This window comes from Meriones unguiculatus, chromosome 4, assembly GCF_030254825.1.
Source record: "Meriones unguiculatus strain TT.TT164.6M chromosome 4, Bangor_MerUng_6.1, whole genome shotgun sequence".
NCBI lineage: Eukaryota > Metazoa > Chordata > Mammalia > Rodentia > Muridae > Meriones > Meriones unguiculatus.
In genome coordinates, this window is record NC_083352.1 from 102187342 (window position 1) to 102208882 (window position 21541).

Here is a 21541-nt window from a genome sequence, read left to right on the forward strand (position 1 = left end):
GTGCTGGGGAGAAAGAGCCAGGCAGATCCCTTGGCCAGTGTTTCAAAGAACAAGGTGGACAGTGCTCAAGAAATGACAATGGAAGTCGTCCTCTGACCACTACATGCATGAATTTACACATACACCTCTTATCCAGCTGCCCAACACACAGGAAGGCTTGTGGGATCCCAAACATGGCACATCGGCATTTTCTCAGCAGATGTGGGGTGCTTGGCTGCGAGATGGCTATGAAGAGGCCCTGAATTCTTCATTCCTCTGGAGTTGGGTTGCCAGCAGAGCCATCTCTGTGTGCCTGTGTGTGTGCGTGCCTCTCCGGTCTGCACTCACAGCTCAACGCGACCCTCATGCTACAGATGCTTGTATCTGCAGAGTACCCATGATCACACATCCACACACACCTCATGCCTTACCACAGCACCCCGTCCCCAACCCCAAAGTTCACAGATGGGGCCTGAGTCATTCAGAAAGGGGGAGAGGTCCAGAGGTCTGGGCTAAAGCCTGTCTCCTTGGGGCCAGGGGCAGAAGCCTTCACCATTGTTGCCTTGCTTCTGGTCACAAAGGCAGTGGGGATGCTCCCTGGCAGTTTTGTAGGCCCAGAAAATGCCCAGGACGGCCTATTGCTATGGAAACCTACACGAAAAGTGGTCAGACAGACCTGCCAAAATCATAGACTCAGAGAAATAAAACATGACACAAGGACTGTTGCTTTAAATATTAAAATATATTATCTACACACTCTTAACCAAAAAAAAAAAAAAAAAAACAAAAAAAAACCAAAAACAAAAAACATAGAAACGCATTGTCCACGCAACCTGTGTGGCACCTCAGATGGGATCACACCCTCACTGCAGTTTGCTTGGACACAAGTCGCACGATCAGGTACAAAACTGATTCCATAAACGCCTTTCAGTGCAAAATATACGTCCAGACATAATGATTCAAGTCGCTCCCGCCCAGCACAGAGGCCACCAGGCTTCCAGGACAGGCAGTAAAAGCAGATTCAAGCAAAACACCAAACAGCTGGCTCCACAGGATCATGCCACCCGGGGTACTGCTGCCCTGCATGGGTCTTCTCAGGAGACACAGGAAGTCAGGACCAGGTGGCTGACGGTCTATGAAATGTAGCGACCCCTAGAGACTCCAGGGCCTGGGGAATGTTTCTGGTTCCTATGCGACGCTTCTTCCTCCTTAGTGTCTCTGAGGCTGCTCAGTCACAGTATTGAACAGTGAGAGGCCCCAGAATGCAGTGTGAGGTTTTGCAGGGTCCTCAGGGTCAGCATTGCCGCCCTATGAGGATGGGGGGGGGGGGAGTCAGGGTTTCCAGGAAGAGTCCTCAGGAAATGTGGAGGGGCCAGTGGTCAGACATTGCTCTGGAGCTGTTCTGTGGGACTGTCAGAGGCTGAGGACTGGCTGGGCAGGGAGGCCTCCAGGCCATCTGAGGACCCTGAAGGGGACTTGTACAGAAAGTAGGCAGCGACAAAGAAGAGGAAGCCCAGCACCTAGGGAGAGAGGAAGAGGCATTGGCCCTCAGCGGCCTGGGGACTCTGCCCTACTCTTTCTGGAACAAAAGCACGCCCTTCCTGCATGATGAGCCTCCCCCATGAGACCCCAGTTCTTCAATTAGAGAATGAAAACTACCATTCGGTTAAAAGCTGGGATCAAGGCAGGGCAGAAGGCCCTGGCACGAGCTGGACAGAGTCCCCTAAGAAACTGTGCCACCCCGTCCCTAGAAAGCGTGAACAACAACGCAGCCTCCCTGGGGGTGAGGAGAGACCTCACGGAGGCCCTAACCCCATGGCTGTGCCTTCACAGAAGACAAGGTAGGAGGTCGAGGTAGGAGGCTGGTAGGAAAACAGTGGGTGGGGAAAGACAGAGGGACAGTGGCGGGAGTGAAGGCCGACTCCTCCAGCAGGCCATCTCACCTTGAAAGGGAGTCCCGCAATGAGCATGTAGCGACTCATGGTTGCGTTCTGGTACACAAAGCAGGAGCCCTGGTGGCCACACTGGTTCTGCCACACCAGGCAGGCCTTGTCAATCACCCAGCCAAAGGCAATGGGACCTGGAATACTGCCTGCCAAAGGACAGAGTTTGTTTAGAACCCTGACAAGGGAAGAAAGGGTGGATCATAAGGCCATACTGCTCATTTGTGTTCTTAGGGGCAAAGGGGGATGGGGGGGGACTAGCTCCTTTTTCTGAAGAATTGGCGTTGGGCAAGGAGTGCCGCGGTTTCTCAGGGGTCTTGGGTTGAGGTAAAGAAACCTACTGGGTTAATGAATGACAATGGGTCCCTCTAGTGGGCAGTTCCGGAAAAGGCCCTTCCCAGTGATGGGACGCCTCTGGGTTCCTTTCCCATGAACACACTGCATATATGTACACGGCTTCCTCAGCCCACACAGTACCTAACGTTCTCACGACGATCCACTGGATCCCCAGGGCAAAGGACCTTTGCCGATCACAGACACACCTGCAACGGGAATTGCGACATCAGAGCCCACGGAAGCTTGGCTGGGCACCTCATAACCCTACACCAGCAAGAGTGCCAAGTTCCAGGCCATATCACCACCTCCCTAGGTGCCAAGCACCTCATTGGGGACCGGAGACATTCAACTCCAATGCCACTAAAACGAAGCCCAATTAATTCCTGGACCAGCTGCTACCCCAGGGCCCAGCAGCATCTCTAGAGCGCCACCTGCTGGTACTGCAAGAGAAAAACGTGGTGAGAGCCTCTTACCGTAGAGTAGCCGTCAGGGCGGGAATGCTGCTGAGGAATGTAAAGACAATTACAAGGAACACCAGAACCAGAAGGAGGGGCTTTCTCTGACAGGTGGAAGCGCACTTCCCTGCGGTGGCATTGCCCAAGCCAGAGGGAACCTCAAGGACACAGCTACAGCCTTGGTATACCTGGGAAGCCCAACAACAGTGCTGATCACACAAAGGCGGAAGCTTCCCAGGGTCCCGACCAGAGCGGGGCAGTGGGCAGTGACCACACTCACCTTCTGGCCACCCAGGTCTGTCCCAGCACCCTCAGGGCAGCCTGCGTAGCAGGGAGAGTAGTACATGGTGCCGTCGGAGCCGCACAGGGGGCTGTAGTGCTCTGGCTGGCAGCAGTAGAGGGCGTTGCAAGCGGCCTTCAGATCCATGTGGCCTTCAGGCAGGAGGCTACGGAAATGGCCGTCAATGGCGTGATGTACGTACGCTGCCCGTACGTCGCCGGAACCGACGCTCCCCCACCCGTGCCAGCCCCCCTCAGGAACGCAGGGCCCCCACGGGTGGGGGCCTCTGTCAGGCTTACCTCCCAACATAACCAGTGGTCACCCCTGCCATGGGCACGTTGGGGCAGTGTGTGAGGAAGACCAAGAAGACCAGCAGGCTGATCAAGGTGCAGAACAGACAGAACCTGATGATCCCGGAGCCACGCAGCTTGAACCTGTTCACCAGGAAGCCACCCAGGAGTGTGCCGCCACCGCCCGCTGGCACCACCAGGTATCCTGAGGAAGGGACTCAGTTGAGGGTTCCAAACCCTAGCCCTGTCCTTTCTGCATGATTACCGTGGACACTGAGGAGTGGGAGAATAATCCTTGCCCATGGCTGCTCGGGGATAGCTGTGGGAGTAGGGTGGGTTCTCTCAGGCCATGCAGGGTACCTGGAAGCCCAGAGCTCAGTGATTCGGGTGTATCGTGGGCATACAAGGGATGGGAGTGTCAGCACAAGAAAGTGCTGAGAATGAGAGGGAGCCATCAGGTGTGGGCATCTGGGCCAGGTAAGGGTGTGTCTGTGGAGAGTGGGGTCACCAATGTGACTCCCTCTCATGACCCAGACAATGAGACCTGCAGGGTGGGCTGCATTTGGTGGCTTCTTTCTACACTGGTCAATACCCTAGGCTGAGCCCGGCACTGACCAGCACATAGGACATCTCCAGCCAAAGGTATTATCAGCAAAGCTATGGCCCTGCACTCAGCATAGGGAGACTGTGGGCTGGTAGAGTAAGGGCTCTAGATGGTCCCTGCCAGGCCAGCCTACCACACAGTTCTGTCAGGCAGGTACAGAGACTCAAATTTAGACACCCCCCCCCAAGACTCTGGGGGCACCAGCTGAATGGCTCAGAGAGATAGCCAGGCCCAAACCCTTTGTGTCATGAGTGGTGGGTAAAGTGGCCTGCCCCTCCCTCTTAGGGAACCATCCATTTGGAGTCTGAAGGCATCAGAGCCTTTGATGCAGAACACTCCCGTCTCCTTACCGAACAAAGTGGCAGCCTCTGAGGCACTCAAGCTGAACTGGGCCTCGAAGAACTTGGGGCCGAATGTGGACATGCCAGCAATGAGCGTGGCTTCAGTAGCTCCTGCCAGGCAGAGCAGGACGAATGTGGGGTTCCTTAGGAGGAGCCAGATGGAGCTGGGTGAAAGGGGAATAGAGACCGGAAAATGACAGAGGGTCAGAATGGGCCAATGCATGCAAGAAACCTGCCATTGCTGAGGCTATCCACACACAAGGGGCCTGGCTTTGAGAGGTGAAGTGGCACCCACATGTATACCAGAGACATCGGGGGTGGGGGGTATGAAAGTCTGGCCTTGGTAGGTAGCGAGCCCTTGGTATGCCTGTCTGCAAAGCTACTATAGCCAGCAACAGAGACTAGGTCCTCGCTGTGACTGATTTCCAGTTTCAGTGTGGGGACATGGACAGATCCAAGGGATGAAGATAGCAATCATGCCTGGTAGCCATTGTGATGAGCTAGCAGAGGCTCTGAGCAAGGGCTAGAGAGATGGTGACCACCAAGTTCAGGGCTGGACAGGCCTAGGAAGGGGGCTACCAAGAGGTGGAGGTCACCAAGAAGCTAGGTAATCAAAGGGATAGGGGTCTCTAGGGAAGTAGGATTCACTAAGGGCTGAGGTCTCTAATGGGATGGGGCTCACCAAAAGATGGGCCCACCAAGGGTCAGGGGTATCCAAGGGGTAAGAAGTCACCCAGTTATAGGGATCTAGAAGGAGTAGGAGTCACCAAGAGAGGTACAGGGTCCCAACCACAAGCAATGGGGAAAAGGAGCAGGCATCTTGGTTTGGAAACGGGCCTTCAGGGAATGCTGAGTAGGTCTGGCTTGCTCCCCTTCTCTTGGCCTGAACTTAAGGGACGGGACGGTGGTTGTAGGAGTGGTAATAGGATTGGTGGTCAAATATGGTCTGCTAAGCCCATGGTGACTTTGGCCTGGAGTCCTGAGACTCCACGGCCCCAGCTCTGCCATCCCTCAGTTCCCTCACCTGGCTCTGCCTCTCCATCTGCCATCCTGTCTGGGCTGTAAGAGCCACCAGCCGCACCCTCAGCCACAAGGTGAGAAGGTGACTTGCCTTCCCAGGGCCACAGGGCAGAGTAGCCAGGTGTGGCAGCGCAGACGCTGGCCAAGGCAGCACACCTGTCTGAGCAGCAATTCTAAAGGCACCGCCTACCTGCTAGCCGGGAGTCCAGCTTTCCTGGGGTGAGTGAGGGCTGTGTGTGACTGTGGGGTTGAACATGAGATATCACGGAGCCCTCGGTAGCAGAGCCTAGACCAGAAACCTCTAGGACAGCCCTCACCTTAAGCTTAGGGGACACAGCTGGTCACGGTTCCATAGCCACCTGTCTCCGTCACAGGTCACACAGGGCCAGGGCGTGCCTTGAAATCAGCTCATGGTGTAGTAGCTACCCTGGCTTCCGCACACTAAAGCTGCTTCTAGAAGTCTGGGGAGAGGACTGGCTCCCAGGGTGTGACAGCACTGCTCACGTGCTGCACTGTGTCCATTCTGCACCTTTAGCCTATCGAGGCCGGGTGAGCTGGTGCCTGCTCCCTCCCCCCATGAGAGTCACTCTGCTGGACCAATCTAGACTTAGGAGATGCATCAGCCAAAGCAGCTCCACATAGCTTCACACTTGAGCTCTGTATGGGGAAGGAGATGGACCAAACTACGTCATGCTCTGAAGAGAAGCCAGGATCAGCTCACAGCCCTGCCGTCATCAGGCTCCGAGAGGGGGTGTGCACTGGCAAGAACCCACTGCTTCCTGGACATGGAGTAGAGTACAGAGCGGTCAGACTGGCCCCAGGGAGACACACCCAGGATCCCTTCGCAGGGAGGGCACACTCAACTCTTTTAACTTTTACTTCCTGAGGGTTGAAAAGTCAGTCCAGCCAATTGCTCAGCTTCATGTTCTGGTAAAGGAGGTAGGCATGGAGGAACCCTGACCCTAACAGGGACCTACAGGCTCAGAGTATGGACCCCTCTCAGCCCCTCTCCTGCTGGCTCGGTGGATATATCTATTGCGGGATAGCCATGCACAGGCTGCTCCATTCCTAGATCTGCTTAGCCTCAGGCTATGGTTGTTGAGGACAAGGGTGGCTCTGACGAGTAGAGCATGTTACACACGGTGCCTAATCCCACTGCAGGCTGGTTGGCTGAGATTCTTGAGTTTGCATTGAGAGCTGTCACGAGTTCCATGATCAGAATGGAGGCACACATTGCTGGCCTTGTTTACTTCCAGTACCTGGCTTCAGACACTAACCGTGGGCATGAACCTCTTACTGTATAATGCACAGTAAGAGGCCCCGGTTCCCCAGCTGGGCAAAGCTCATGCCATGCTATGTTGCCCCAGATGACTTAATGCCGGACAGCTCCACTGTTGGGGTAAGGAAAGACCAACTTTAAGGCCAACAACTATACCATGGCTCGTAGGCCCTCAGCCAGTTCAGTCATGCCTGGGGCTCATCCCTCTTAGGCAGCTTCCTAGCTCTCCTAGGTGAGCAGTCGTGAGACACAGGGCCTGTGAGATCTTGCATTTCCGTTTTCACCAGCCTAGCTTCATTCTGGGCTCTCTGTGTTAAGGATAGACTGTGGAACTCAGCCAAACCCATATCAGCCCTCTACTCCCAAGTGGTCATTCATAAGATCAGGACATGTGATGGGGTTGTAATGTGGCTTAAGGCCTGGCTTGCCTAGGTCAATGGAAATCTCAGTTTTGTAAGGAAGAGACAGTAGGTAGGTCCCAGGGATTCTAGGAGCTCTTCCTTACAAAACTGAGATTTCCATAGTCTGTCCTGGCCCTGCTGTCCTTATGAACTAAGGGACAGTCTCTGAGCTACTGGGGTCTTAGAGCCAGGACAGACAGACAGACAGAAGAAGAGTAGATGGTGTGAAGACAGTAAGCACAGAAAAGGACCACCCTAGAGGAGGGGCATGGTCAGTGAGGGAGGCAAGCGCTAGAAGAGGCCCCTACTCCTGGCATTCTCTGTCCTGTGGATAGTTCAGAATAGCACCTCCTTGAAGCTTCTGATAGCAAATGCATAGGGATAGCCAATGAAAAGACAAGAGTGGCCTACACTGCCGAGGGGCTCCCTTGGTAGAGGCTCCGGGCCTGCAGGTACACAGGTAGGCATAATTGTGGGAAGACATTCACTTTGGGGCGGGGGGCTCCCACAGTGCTTCTGGCCTCAACCAGGGCCTGTGCCTTTATCCAGGAGCTTCTGCTACCCATGTCTCAGGGTGCTTGGTGGGTCAAAAAGGGGTTAAGAGGCTGTGGATGGTATGGATGGTGCACTGGCCGCATGTGGGACCCACGATACACGACACAACACAACACACACACATACACACAGCACACATATACAACACATCACACAGATAACACACTCATATACACCACACACACACACCACACATACAACACAACACAATACACACACACACAACATAACACACAACACACTCCTTACAGGGGCAGGTCTCTGACAGTCTTGCCAAAAGCCGGATTGCTCACTGCTCTGTGGCTGTGGTCTTTCAGCTGCTGCGTTTCAGCTGCTCTCATAATGACGTAGCGTTGGGAACCTGGAGGGATAGAGTCAGGAGACAGCTTCAGCTTTCAGAGGATGTCACATACCCTACGGAGATCGCCTCCCTCCCCAACTTTCCCACCCCTTGGGCCCTGGGAAAGAGTTATGCCTGATGGTGAAGTTGTCATGTGACATAATTGCAGCTATGAGAGCAGAGAGCCATGTGGGCCCAGCAGGAATGGAGGTGAAGGAGGTCACTTCTAGTAGAAATGCAGGAGGGGGTAGCAGGCTGGCTTGGGTCAATTTTGCTCTCCACTTGGTAGGAAGACTGAGATCAAAGACTCCAGTCTGCATTAGTTGGAATGACAGGGAGAAGGAGGGAGGAGATGAAAGGATATACTCTGCCACCTGGATGGGACCTCTTTGCCAGGCCAGGGAACTCACCTGGTAGCTGCCGGGGATAGCCAAGGATGGGGATGGCAATGAGGAACGCAGCAATCCCAGCTCCCAGGAAGCCAATCCACCAGGCACCAACCCACAGTGGGCTGTCAGTGGTCAGCTCCGTCCTGTTGGGAGAAAGCGGTCCTTGGATCAGCCACCCTTGTCCTTTCCAGCACCTGCATGGGCTAGCCTGCTCACTCCCCTAAGATCACTGCACAGAGGGCGACAGAGGCCCTCGGGGCTTCAGCCACATATTCACTTCTCCCTTAGACTGGAGGAGCTCTCGATATAGTCGTTCCCTGAGAGAGCAGCTCCTCACTCAGACCCTGCCTGCTAGACCCAGGGAAGCTGCAACTGGGCCTCAGACTGAGGACCTTGGGGGCAAGGCCCATTGGGGACAGGAGCTTCAAAGTAACAGCTGGTATCCCTCCCCACACCAGCTGGCATCCTCAGGGCCACAGAGCTCAGGGGAGAGAGGGCTCAGCTGGAGTTCACTGAGCTACTGACACAGGGACCATTAGGCCTCCGACTGCCATCTGCACAGGAGGAGAGAGGGGGCTCTCTCAAATCAAGTCGTGGGGAGGGAGTGACTGGCCAATGGGATCTCATACTTGGGAAGAAGATGCAGAGGAAGCAAGGATGGAGGCACAGCAGGAAAAGGAGCAGAAGGATGGAGGAAGGGCTCCAACAGCCAACACCCTCTGCTCTGGTAAAACAGGAAGCTGCCCCAGGGATCATGCTCCCACCCCCGTGTGCAGATTCACTCAGAACCCAGAGCCCAAGGAGCACACCACATCCAGATCCAGGGACATGAGCCCTGACCTACCTCAGGCTCTGCATAGAACACGCACCCTTGACCCCATAGTATCAACCCAGGGCTAGAGGCGGCAAGTGAGAGGGCAGAGCACTAGAGACCTCGCCGGCGCCATCTGCAGAGAGAGTCCCAAGGTGGAGCGGTGCCCGAGACCCAGAACAGCCACCAGGAAAACTCAACGAGAGCTGCCCTTCCGTGGTAGGACACAGGGCAAAACCACGCGCCACGGCCTTGCTGGGCAGCCGTTAGCCAGGGCCACCCCAGACCCCAGCTCTATCTCCCTCCATCCACCTCACACCTCATTCGCCCACTTACACTTACAAATTAGTACCACACACTCTACAGAGACAGAGAAGAGCTTTGAAGATACACGGTCAGGGCTTCAGAATCCTGTGAACTTGAATCTACATGCCCTCCCCCCATCTCCCCCTTCCCTTGGTTATGCCCTCAAAGCCACCCACAGACCTGGGTCTCTCTACACCCCTCCTCCCAGTCCCTGTAGCCAAGACTAGCCAGATTTTCCCTGACGTTCGTATCAGAACTAGCCTTAGGGCCCACGGAACCTCAGGTACTGAGGCGGGCAGGTGGGTATGCCCAGTTACTCACCGTTGGCTCACTTCTGTGTAAATATTTAGCATGGCTCCTCCAATCAGGTAGCCTGCCGCAGGTCCAAGGATGGCTGCCGTGTAAAAGATGGCTAGAAGGCAAACAGTGTGCAGCCGTCACGCGCCACTCGGTGGGCCCTCCTCAGAGATGCCTCCACCATGTGCCTGTGCCTGTAGCCCCAAGGTAGACCCTTTAGGTCAGAGCGCATCTGTGTAGCCTACAACTGGGACTGACACTGAGTCACATCAGCTTTTAAAATGTCCCCCTAAGTGCACTTTGGACATCACTGGCACTCACAGGAAAGCAAACACGCTACGACTCTTGTTTTGCATGGTGTGGGTAGCATCCATGCAGTAGGAACATGGAAAAGCACGCATAGTGGGCGAAGCAGGAGGTGAAGGCCGCTGGAGGGAAAAAGTGGGGCCTTTTCCCTCCATTGATGATTGCTGGACTCCCTACTGCCCCCTGCCTCGCCACCAGGGCAGGAGCCTGAGCTGGGAGGGTATGAAGTCTGAGGCCACCGGGTAGACAGTGAGCTCAGCAGCATTTCGAGCAGTTACATAGGAGGCCACAGGCCATGATATAGACGCCGTGAACTGTTTTATGGCCGGGCCTCAAAGTCAGCATTCCTGATTCCTCCCCATATTTACCACCTGGTGAGGCCAGGCAGAGGACACTCAGGGCACCCAAGGTGCCAGGCTATACTCCTCCCCACTTACCTTTGCACAGGATTCCTTTCAAACAACAGAGAGGCTTGATGCCAGGTAACCCCGCCCCAGCCTTGCCACCCTGCCTGACAACATGGGGTCCCTAAGCCACCTAGAGTGGGCATGTACTGAGATTTCTAGCCTGAAGTCTCTATGGGGCTTTTTAGAAAAGTTGGCTTGTCTTTTGGTAAAACCCCTGATGGCTGTGCCACTTCAAGTTAGGGGCATCTGGGTCATAACCAAGGGAGGGACAGAAAGATCACCTAGCCAGACTCCCAGAAGACATCAGCTTCATTCCGTGCCACCAGCTGGTCCCTTCTGCCTACCCATCCTGACTCCTTGGCAAATCTCACTCACCAATATAGATGGGTGAATAGCTTGACTTGACATTCTCATCCAGGTAGGTGACACCCAGTGTGTAGAGGGGTGTGGCACCCATGCCGTGTAGGAGCTGGCCCAGCATGAAGATCAGCCGGTAGCTGGACAGGCCTGAAGTACTGTCCTTACACTCCACGTGACTGCGATTGGCCAGGCATGTCCCTGTCCCCACCCCGTCATCCATCTCTACCTCATAGTGGCCGGCAGTGAAATGGGGCAGTGCAAACACCAGGGAACCAATTCCCAGGACCAGCACGCCCCAGCCCAGCCAGCGTGGTTTGTGCCCATTGCCCCCGAAGTAGCTGACAAAGGTGAGGCAAAGGCAGGCAGCAATGTCATAGGAGCTGGCGATGAGCCCACTCTGGTAGCTGTGCAGATTGAAGCGACGCTCAATGGAGGTGATGACAGTATTGATAAAGCCATTCACTGTCATGCCCTGAAGGAAGGAGGCTGCACACAGGAAGAACAGGAAGCCCTTGGGGGTGTTGAAGACCTGCAGGCACTCGGGAGTGAAGGCTTGCCAGCCGCACCGTGTGCTCTGTGACCCCGCAGACACGTACTGCACCTCACGGGCTGTCTGGGGACTCCTCTTCTCCACCTGGGGCTCAAACAGGGGTTGGCTGGAGGAGCCCAGGGGTCCGTGGGCAGTGCGCAGAGAGGCCGGGGACGCTCTGCTGCTGGGTGGGGTGTCGCACCCGCTGTCTGTGCCTGAGGACGGGCTGGTGAGGAGGAGCTTCGGGAGGGAGAGGAGATGCTTGTCCCCCATGGCGTGTTGGGGCATCTCCAGCCTCGTGAGGAGGGCTTTGGCAGCACAGGAGGTGAGATGCGGCAGAGGCGGCTGAGAAAGTGTCTTGTCACTGGGTGTATCCTGTGAATACAGTTTCTTGTTAGCAAACCTTTACCTGTTCTCTAATCTGCCAAAATCCCTGCATGAATATTCAGTTCCCACTTAGCCCACCACTGACTCAGAGCGGCCCTCACTCATGTGTCTCACTCATGCATCTTATTCCTGGCCACAGCCCTGCTGCCAGTGGGTCACACCAAGCCTGATCCCGGGGACTGGATTCCAGCATACCCTGAGGGTGTGGTAACACCTGAAGACACTGAAAACAGGCATTGGATGGAGGCCACCGAGCGGTGTGCATGGCTGAGGCCTGGAGTGAGCCCAGCTCCGGGTCGCCCAGACCTGCTCTCCACCCTGCACGCTTCTCCTTGCCTGTCTGAGCCGTCTTCCGCCATTTGAGCAGAAGTGATTGATGGTCTGCCAGCGCTAATTCGGCCATGAATCACGTGGCTGCTTCCAGAGTCCACACAGCACAATAGAGCCATCATCTGAGGGACACTGTGACCCAGCACCTAGCCAGGTCCCTGTTGGCACCGACAGGCCTCGGTGGTTGTAATTCTGAGGCTGTGAACGGTAGAGATTCCTGGTGTAACTAGTGGTGCTGGCAACCATACCTGGGGTATTACTCATGGAGCCCACACTTCTCTATAAGCCGGTGTCCTGAGAAAGTGCCAGAGGAGAGCCCCTGGGACAGGGGTGGTGTTAACAGTCGCACCTTCCCTGGGCAGCCAGGATAGTAGCTTGCATATATGTGTGTACGCGCACACACGTGCGTATTCATGTAGAAGCCAGAGACCAACAGTGGGTGTCTTCCTCAATTACGGTCTATTTTTAAAATTACAATACCTTATTTTTTTTTTTTTTTAATGACAGGGTTTCTAACTAGACCTAGAGCTCACCGGTTTGGCCAGGCTAGTTGCCTAACACATCCTGGAGATCTTTGTGTGCCTGCTCCCCTTACTCTGAGATTACAGGTGTGTGTCACCATGTCTGTCCTTTTACATCCACAGTGGGGATCCGGCTCAGGTCCTCGTGTTTGGGCACCAGGCTCTTCACTACCTGAGTCATCTCCCCTGTCCCGAAGCAAGCACCCACTTTCTCAAACTGCAGTGGAACAGGACAGGAGAGGGACCACGAGAAGCCGGATTGAGGGTGAGGATGGCCATACTTCAACACCAGCCTTGGAACTCGGGGTTGAAACAGACAGCGGATTCTTTGGGCACAGGGAGAGTCAGAAGGAAAAGACTCAAGGTCCCCGGAAGTGCTGTTCGCTTTTCCTTTAAATACAGGCCTGCCTCTCACACTGTGTTCTCTCCACCCTATCCCTGGACAGCAACTGGGGACTACACAGGTGACAGGCAGACCAGGTACACACAGGGCATAATGGAACTCAGATGGCAGTTTTGTGCTCAGCACCAGACGGAAGGAAGCAGAAAATGAAAGCCACCACTGAAGCACCCTAGGCCCGGCTGTTCCACAGCACCAGCGTCACCGTGCTCTCACCTGAGCTAAGAACACTGACAAATATTTGACGCAGAATCTAAAATTAGACTTATCTACATTCTGCACTGAAATGAGCAACTTGAAATCCTACTGTAAATATTAGCCAAGTGACTTTCTGACGTTTGCTACCTTTCCACTGCAGGGCGGCAAAGCTGACCAGGCATGCGGCACATACCAGTAATAGCAGTAATGCCAGCATATGGGGAAACTGAGGCTGAAGGATCACAAGCTCCAGGACAATCTAAGATGGAAATTCTTATTCAAAGAAGATGGGGTAGAGATGGCTCAGCAGTTAGGGCATTCCCTGTTCTTCTAGAGGACCTGAGTTCTGTTCCTAGCACCCACGGGTGTGCTATAACCACCTATAACTTCAGCTCCGAAAAGATCAAATGCCCTTTCCTGGCCTCTGTGGGCTCCACACACAAAAGGCATATATATACTCACACCGCCACATAAATAAAAATAAATGCTTGAAAATGGGGCCAGGGCTCAGTTGTTAAAAGTATTTGATTTGCAAGCCTGGGCATCTGAGTTCCATGGCCTGGAGCACACATTTTGTGTGTGTGTGTTTGTAATTGTTCGTTTGGTTTTGTTAGGTTGGATTTCATGGCTCATGCTTACAATTCCAGCACTAAGAAGGTGGAGACAGGCATATTTCTGAGGCTTACTGGACATCCAGCTTAGTCTACTTGCCAAGTCAATGAGAGTCCCTATCTCAAAAAATAAGATAGATGGTTCTTGCAACAGCTGAGGTCATCCTCTGGCCTTCACACTCATGAACAAGAACACAAACATATACCCCACTATCACCACCAATAAAAGGATCTCATGGCACACGTGTCAACCTTGGGGCCTGTGTGCCCACACCCACAGTTGCCATTCTGATGTCAGGAGGACAGTGCTGCTAAGGTATGGCCCAGGCACTAGCTTTCATGTTTCTTCCTAGGAACTGGTAAGTTGGGTCTGGGATGGCTGGAGCAGACCCCAGTGTCAGCCTGGCCAGACTACCGGTATCCTTGCATTTGTCACATGTCACCATGGGCATGTCAGTGCGCAGTTTCCGGATAGGCTGCCATGGTGTCCATAGGCACCACCGTCTGGAGAACCTGGTTGTGTGTAAGGATAGAGTTCAAGGGGTACGGCCCCGTCAGCTTACTGTCTTCAGGATCTTGGGACGTGTCCACCTTCATAATCTCATGAGTCAGTTCCTGATAATAAATCCCCTTATATTTCTCACTGGCTGGCCTCTGGAGAACCCTGCCTCATTCAAGGTCATTCCATTCCTTTGGCACCGATGCTGCTCTGTTCTAGATGGGACCTCTGCCAGGCACCAGGGTTAGGGACCCACCCCAGTCCTCATCACAAGGATCCCACAGCCACTACACCTGAGCAGTCCTTAAAAGTTCCTTGCAAGCCACGTATGTCTGCAGTTCAGCAGAATCCGGGCTCTAGGGGGGCAAAAAACATGGAGCTAGGACTCACTCATCCGTTGCTGACAAGGGAAGAGACTTTCACAGGATATCCAGCATCCTCGTGTCCATGACCCAATTGTGGGCTGCCTGGGTCTCCATACACATGCCCACTGAATGTATATGGACAGTAGGTCCATCACGCTTAGTTGAGTGCTGCACTCCTGACAGCTATCTGAGGACAGAGCTCTTTTTCCCACTGGGACTCCAGTCATGTGACTCTTGCCACCATCACCACTAAGTAACCGTTAGTGGGAAGGACTACTGGAGTGGTCCTGCATGCCAGCCCCCGCCCCTGCATCTGCTTTCACTTCTAGCAGCTGTGTGGTGGGGAAGAAAAATATTTGAGGCCGGGAGAAGCTGGCACCAGGCTCGGAGGCTCTTTCTCAGCCTGAGCAGGTTCAGCTGAGCCCCCACTACTCAGGTGGGGAGGACCAGGGCTATGGCTCTTTCACATAGCCCACTCTCTAGGGAGCCAACCTTCCCTGTTCTGTGTCTCAGCCCACCAGGCTGGCTCCATCCAGACAGCCCAGCAGCACAGCCCTGTGGGATTAGGCCAAGCTGATTAGCCCGGGATGATGAAGCCCTGGGGCCTCAGCTGGAGGCTGAGCACTGTGGGAAGGGCAGGCATGTGACAGGCGTGGGTAATGCATGCGGGCTATTTTAGGAGGCCACGGGTGACCAAGATTCCCTTACACTCCCCCCCCCCCCAAGCTGTCCTCCGGGCTGCAAGTGCAGCACCTCGCTGATGTGGTCTTTTGGTTCTAGAAGAATCTAGCTATGGCCACCTCCTCGGAGAGGTCAGTGGCCAGAGGCAGCCTGCCACACCTAATCTGTGAGAAAAGGCCTGGTTCACGTGGCCGCAGGCTCCTCTCTGCTTGCTTATTCCCTTTGTCCATTCATTTACTAAACTCCCAGCTGGAGCAGTCCGCAAGGCCTCAGCTTACACTGCAATCTGGAAGAGAGAATTCAGAGCAGTACCCTGCACCAGGTCCCTGCCAGCTGAGTCTCTGCCGGACATGTTAAAGTCCTAAAGCTGGATGTCTAGCAGGATTAGATCCTTGTTTGGAGATGCTTTGAGGCCCACATCCTAGAACCTCCTCAGACCTTGACATCTAGCAAACCAGATTCATTCCTCTTCCCTTTTCTCTTTTCTCCCGACACCAATGCCCCTCAGCTCCAGCCAGAAAAAGGAGACAAAGGCAACTCTCCGTTCACTGCTCCCTTCTGCTCCGGGGCCACCAGCAAACCAAGCCCCTGTCTCCTGACTTCCCTGCCGACACCGCACCCTGGCAAGCAGCTACCCTTGTGAGCCTGGGACTCTTCTCTGCCTTCTAATTTCTCCTGGCTATCCCCTCGTACAGACAAGAGGAGTGTGTTTTCAGTTTTTTCAGGATGAGGCTCAGGCAAGGGGCACAGCATATGGGCCGGCCACCAAAGCACCTCATACAGCCCAGTTTGCACACCTGAAGCCACGTGCAGCTGAATGCATAGGGAACCAGCAGCTTTGCCCAGAAGTTGCCATAGACTAATTATCAGGGAACTTGTGTAAGGGACACCAGGGCTAGCACCAGAAGGACATGCCCCACACAGAAGGTCTGCTGTCTCAACCTAGGAAGCTTTGCTCCCACCCTGTCTGTATCTGGGGATCTAGGAGCACGTGGAGGGTTCTGCCATGCACCAGCTCCAGAAGACAATGGAAACCTTGCCAGTCAAGGCGTGTTGCAGAAGCAGGGGCCAGATAGAGGCTGTCACAGGCCCCTCTGGTCTTTGGTTTCCCTCTTGCACTGCACTGTGGTACTGAGATGAAGGACTCAGCCCTCTACACAAATGGGCCCAGCTGCCACAGAGGCTCATGGGGAACAGACCTGCAGCTCTGGGATCAGTAACCTCAACCTGTAGCTTGCTCTGTCCCTGCTCATTCTTTACTGTTGGTGTGATAGTTCCTGCAATGGGGAACCATGTGATCATGGTTCTCACAGCTCTTCTACATTCTGGGGGCAGTGAATGATTCTGGTGACAATCTTCATGATTTCAGGTTCAGAGGGAGGCAGCTCTAGCTAGATAAGAGACCTACCTGCCTGGCATAGCCAGGCCAATGGCTCCAGGTGGCCTCTTAGGGTGTGTATATACTTGCAGAGTGTCCTGGTCAGAGGTACCCAAGTACAAAATTCAAGGGTGCCAAGTAGGTATGGGTGGGATGGAGAGGACCATGCTCAGATAATCCTAAGTGGGTCTGAGGGGGCAATGTCTGATACATGCCCTCAAAGCTTGAAGGTTTAGAAGTTGCAAGGCAAAGCCTGGACATATGAAAGGGAGTTGGATAGCGCTTGGGTGGGGAAGAAGAGAGGGCATATTAGAGGTCACTCAGCTCCCAGACAATGGCAGCAAGCCTCACCCTATCCATGGCCCCCGGGTTCTGAGCCACAAGTTAGTGCTTTCTAAAAGGCAAGTGGTTTGAGAAAACGCCACCCTCATCTACATCTGTGGTCCAGAATTTGAATTCTTTTTTGTTTGTTTTTTCAAGACAGGGTCTTCCTGCCTAGCTGGCTGCCCTGGAGCTCACTATGTAGACCAGGCTGGCTTTGAACTCACAGAGTTCTAGCTGTCCCTACCTCCTGAGTCCTGGGATTAAAGGCAACCAAGAATGAGGTCATGATGCCTGTCCACAGGAAGAAAAGAAAAAAAAAAAAAAAAGGAGTGCTGGGAAAAACCAGAGACCCTCCATCCTAGAGCAGCCAGTTAGAGGGATGATCAAAGGGAGGCAGAGGCAAGAAAGAAGCCAGACTACTCTGGGCCAGCTGCTGCCTCTGCAGTGACCCACAAGAGGATACAACCCAGGTCCAGCATGCTGGCCCAGTTCCTCCATTCCCCACCAGCAAAGCTTCCAGGCTCTACTGGTCAGGCAGAACTCTGGCCACTGGCACGTGGGACAAAATCCCCAAGGGCCTGTCCAATTACTCACAGTAGCTGAGAACAAGGGTTGTGGCCTTCCTGTCCCTCTTGCTCATCAAGACCAAACTAAGGTCAGACTTTCACCAGAATCCCAGAACAAGGTTGGAGGTGAGGTTCCAAGGATTAACCCATGGTCTTTTCCAGTGGTCATGGGGATCAGGAAGTACCCAATCTCTGTACAGCAGCATTCCAAGGGCACCAGAGTCAGCACTGGCCCTTCTGTGTCTCAATGGTTTCATCCTGCAATGAACCTACTTGGGAAAGTTTGGGAACTCAGCCTGTTCCAGCCTGGGAGATCACAATGGTATGAATTCATACAGCAGCACCCACCTGGGAATTAGGCTCAGTCAGAAGGCTTCTGTAATAGAGAGGACTCAGTAACAGCACCCTGTAATAGAGAGGACTCAGTTATAGCACTAGGTCTCAAGCTTCAGCATCAGTAAACTGAAAACCTGAGTGTCCGGAAGTAAGGCAGGCATAGAGTCCAACCTGCTGCAGAGAGCTCCTCATCCAGGGGCTGAGCAGTTACTGGACACCAGTAGCTCTCCTCCTGGGCCCATTCACAAGGTCTTTATCCTGCCTGCCCTGCCCCTTTCTTTGCCCAGCCTTCTTCTTGCCTGCCTGGTCCCTCTGCAGTATTAAGGAAGGTTCTGGTTGGGACTTGTCCATCACCTGCTTCAGGGACCACACCCAATGAGCCAGAGTTAGATCATCCAGGAAGAATTTTCCAGGCAGTACCTGTTGGCCTTTCCTAGTGGGCAGGCAAGATAAGATTGACCCAATCAAGAAACCCTTGGTCGTGCACCTCTTTGCAGCGCATGGACAGCCTTCGGTCACTGCTATAGTCTTGTCTCGGTGACTGCTGACTCTGTCCTGACTTTCCTCTCTTGAGAAAAGACTGACCGACAAAGCATACAAACCTCCAGCCTCCCCTGGGTCAATTCTAGGCACTCCAAATGTCCTGGTGCCTCAGCCTGCTCCTCGGTGCCAGGGTACTTTACAAATGCTGCCTGGAACTGCTCTTGTCCAAAGCCCTCTCTAGCCAGCAAATGCCAGGCTCAGCAAACAGCTCCTGCTGTCCCCATTACCACAGCTACGACTTATAAATAATTCGGCTAAGCAGCCGGTGTTCCCTCCCCTGACGTCCACCTGCCCTAGGCTGCCTAACAGCAGTTGACTAGACAGCTGCCTTGGTTTACTAAACCAGGGGGAGAAAATGCTGCCCTGACGTAGGGATGGAGAGCTGGTTCCATCACGAATAAACCATCGCGGTTTCAGCGCCTCTGGTCAGAAAAACCCCATGGCTATGTATTGGGAGGCCAGCAAGCCTCATCACGCTAAACTCAGGCCACCGCGCCCGGGGGCCCGGCAGGATGCGACTGTGTGCCTCCATCTCACACTTCCGCACACCTGCAGATGCTGAGCTCTCCCGCGAAGGAGAAACCCTGTCTCCAGGTTACCCGCTTTGGAGCCAAGCTTGCCAACCAGGCACCAAGGCGGCCCGAACCCTCGTAGGCGTACTCCCGCGTTCGGCGGCGCCCGGGAGCTGCGTGAACGTGCCGGGCCTCAGGGACCTGGCCATCCACGCTCCTCGAAGGGACAAAGCCCGCCACTCGTGAGCAACTTTCCTGCTTCATGTTTTCCTCTGACAACAGCCACCGCTCCCAGTTGGATCTGTTCCAGACCAGACCCGCAGGGGCTTGCACCTGCGTAGACTCGCGGACCCTTAACCCGGCAGCCCGAGCGGCAACCCGCACTCAGTCCTACGCCCCAGCCCTCTCCCATCTTCCTTCTCGCTCTGGCGCAGCGGCTCTGCCTCCCCGCTCAACCCCCCTTTCTGCAGCTTCGCTCCTGGGCAGCTGGCAGTGAGAAAGGGTGAATTCTGCATCCGGCTCCTTGGTCCCGCCCTGTCCCCCAAGACGGGCCCTGGGATGTCTCACGGATGCTGGGGTCTGCTTCCCGTCAGACATCGCACCCCGCGCCGCCCAGACGCTGCCAGGCTTTAGCCCAGCCTCCGCTAACACCTGCCGCGCTCCTGCCTCCAGCAGGCAGGGACCTGGCATACCCGGGAGTCGTCCCGCGGCGGCGCCAGACCCTAGTCCCCATCCCGGTCCGAGTCCCCAACGCAGTCCAGGGTCCCAGGCCACTCACCTTCCCGCGAACCCCGCCGCCGCGCTGCGCCCTGCGCTCTGGCCCTCGCGCGCAGCCCACTCGCGCTTCATTCATCGCCCAAGCCGCCCCTGCAGGGTTAGGGGCAGTGGCCTCGCCACCGCAGCCAATGGAAGCGCCGTTCGGGCGGGGCCCCGCCCGGGCTGGAGGTGACAGTGGCGGGAGCTCGCCGGGGCGGGGCCGAACGGAGGGGCCGGACCTGGGGCGGGGCAGGGACAGGACAGTGGGTGGGACCTATTCGGGCTTTGCTTGCGGTGATTTCTTGCCGTTAGTAAGCGTCACTGGAGAACGCAGCTGGGAAACGCCGAGCCAGGCTAGGAAAATACGGCTCAGGCTTCATTGCGTCGTAGGTTCCACTTGCTTCGAGGTTCGCGCTCAAACGTGGAGCCGAGGCGGTGGAGGGCGCGATTGGCGATCCCCTCAGGCGTGGGGTACGACTGCAGCCCGGCAAAAAGAGTCCCCGCCTCCCATTCTCCCGCCTAGGTCAACCGGTACGCGCTCCTACCGTGGGTTCAGTGTAACTAAGCTGCACCCTCATCTGGAGAGCCCACAGGGTTCCTGTCCCCTCCCCCAGTCCTCGGGGCCTCTTCCCAGAACTCATCTTGGTTTTGAAATTAGCACTGAAGTGAGATCAAGACTGAATATACCAATCACCTTCACACTGAAGCGTTCTCGGCTGTGTGACATTGAATATATTTCTGAACCCCTCTGGGCCAGTTTCCACATCTATAAAATCAAGATAATTAGCCATACCAGGGCAATGGCTCATGCTTGTAAGCCCATACTCAGGGGGCTGAGGCAGAAGGCGACTCCCATTTCCATAGTGTGTTCAAGGCCAGCCTGGGTTACAAAAGTAAACCTGGTCTCAGAACATGAAGCAAACAACGGTTATTTTTAAAAAGTGATTCAAACGCATCACTGAAGGAAGTGGAAAACAGTAGGCGGAATGAGTCCAGCTGAGTTTGGCCAAGTAACAGCTGACAGCCACTGGCCATGGCCATCGCATCAACAGCTGATGCCAAAAACTCTCCACACATTTTTCCCTCTTTGGTGTATTGCATTTAATTGAAAAGACATGTGAGTCCAGTGTGGTGATGCATACAGATAATCCTATTTATCTGTGGGGAGGCTGATGCAGGAGGATCTCTAGTGGGAAACCAGCTTGAGCTACCTAATAAGATTCCATCTGAATTTAAAAACAAACAAACAAACCTTCCTCGGCTCCCAAAGGCGTTATGAGTTTATAATCTGGGCTGGGGAAGTGAAGGCAGAAGGAGCCAGAGTTTGTGGCCAACTTGGGCTACACAGCAAGACTGTCACCTCTGAGTGAGTGGACCCTGCAGTCAGCTCTGCGACCAGACACAAGGCTGCACTCGTGACAGCCCCAGCTCCCACGCAGCCTCAGGGGCGAGGGCAGACCTCTTCCTTTATATGTGGAGAAGGGACTGGCTGCTCAGCCCAGGTCATCATGTCACACTCAGTTATGATCGTTATCTTCCCGGAGGGGGTGTGCGACTGGTACCTACTCACATTTTGTCCTGGGAACCTCTGGTGATGTCTTCAGGGTCCAGGGTCTTCTTGTCAGCCTGGGAGTCTCTGCTCCAGAAAGTTCACGTTCAGTTGCCACAAGTATTAGCCTCTATATGTGACCCTGTTTCTGGTCAGAGAGGACCCTGGGAAGAATAGGCAGGGAGGCACCGTGAGGATACACCTTCTTGCTAGAGCAAATAGAAGCTCTCTCTCTAAAAACACCTCCCTCAGATACAGGGACCTGGCTCAGGTCTGAAGCCAGCCAGAGAGGATTGGCTGAACGTGCTTTTGAGAGATTGTGTGTTCCCTAGTTTAGGATGTGCGAGCAGGCCTTGC

At 54.6% G+C, this 21541-nt stretch overlaps 1 protein-coding gene across 2 annotated transcripts; it reads right to left on the bottom strand.

The window, feature by feature from the left end:
• Window positions 1-734: 734 nt before the first annotated feature.
• On the bottom strand, window positions 735-19796 carry Slco4a1 (solute carrier organic anion transporter family member 4A1). Of its 2 annotated transcripts, XM_021647750.2 has the most exons (13): window positions 19658-19796; window positions 17837-17894; window positions 10715-11603; window positions 9651-9741; window positions 8234-8355; window positions 7733-7844; window positions 4238-4392; window positions 3293-3488; window positions 2994-3159; window positions 2732-2901; window positions 2400-2464; window positions 1923-2071; window positions 735-1499 (listed from the first exon to the last, which is right to left on the bottom strand). In XM_021647750.2, exons 1-13 carry the CDS (start codon window positions 19726-19728, stop codon window positions 1359-1361), a joined length of 2385 nt encoding a protein of 794 aa, XP_021503425.1. In that variant the 5' UTR covers window positions 19729-19796; the 3' UTR covers window positions 735-1358. The 2 variants fall into 2 exon arrangements, with proteins under 2 accessions (XP_021503425.1, XP_060238715.1); XM_060382732.1 differs by lacking the exon at window positions 17837-17894 and having other exon boundaries at window positions 19658-19721.
• Between the last annotated feature and the right edge of the window lie 1745 nt (window positions 19797-21541).

What these genes read in the sequence shown, in the direction of transcription:
- Slco4a1 (XM_021647750.2), bottom strand. Translation starts at nt 19,728, where the DNA reads ATGAAGCGCGAGTGGGCTGCGCGCGAGGGCCAGAGCGCAGGGCGCAGC. An exon ending in TACACAGAAGTGAGCCAACG is followed by an intron (nt 8,356 to 9,650) that starts GTGAGTAACTGG and finishes TTCTCCCAACAG; the next exon opens with GACGGAGCTGACCACTGACA. An exon ending in CAGACCTGGGTGGCCAGAAG is followed by an intron (nt 2,902 to 2,993) that starts GTGAGTGTGGTC and finishes TGGGCTTCCCAG; the next exon opens with GTATACCAAGGCTGTAGCTG.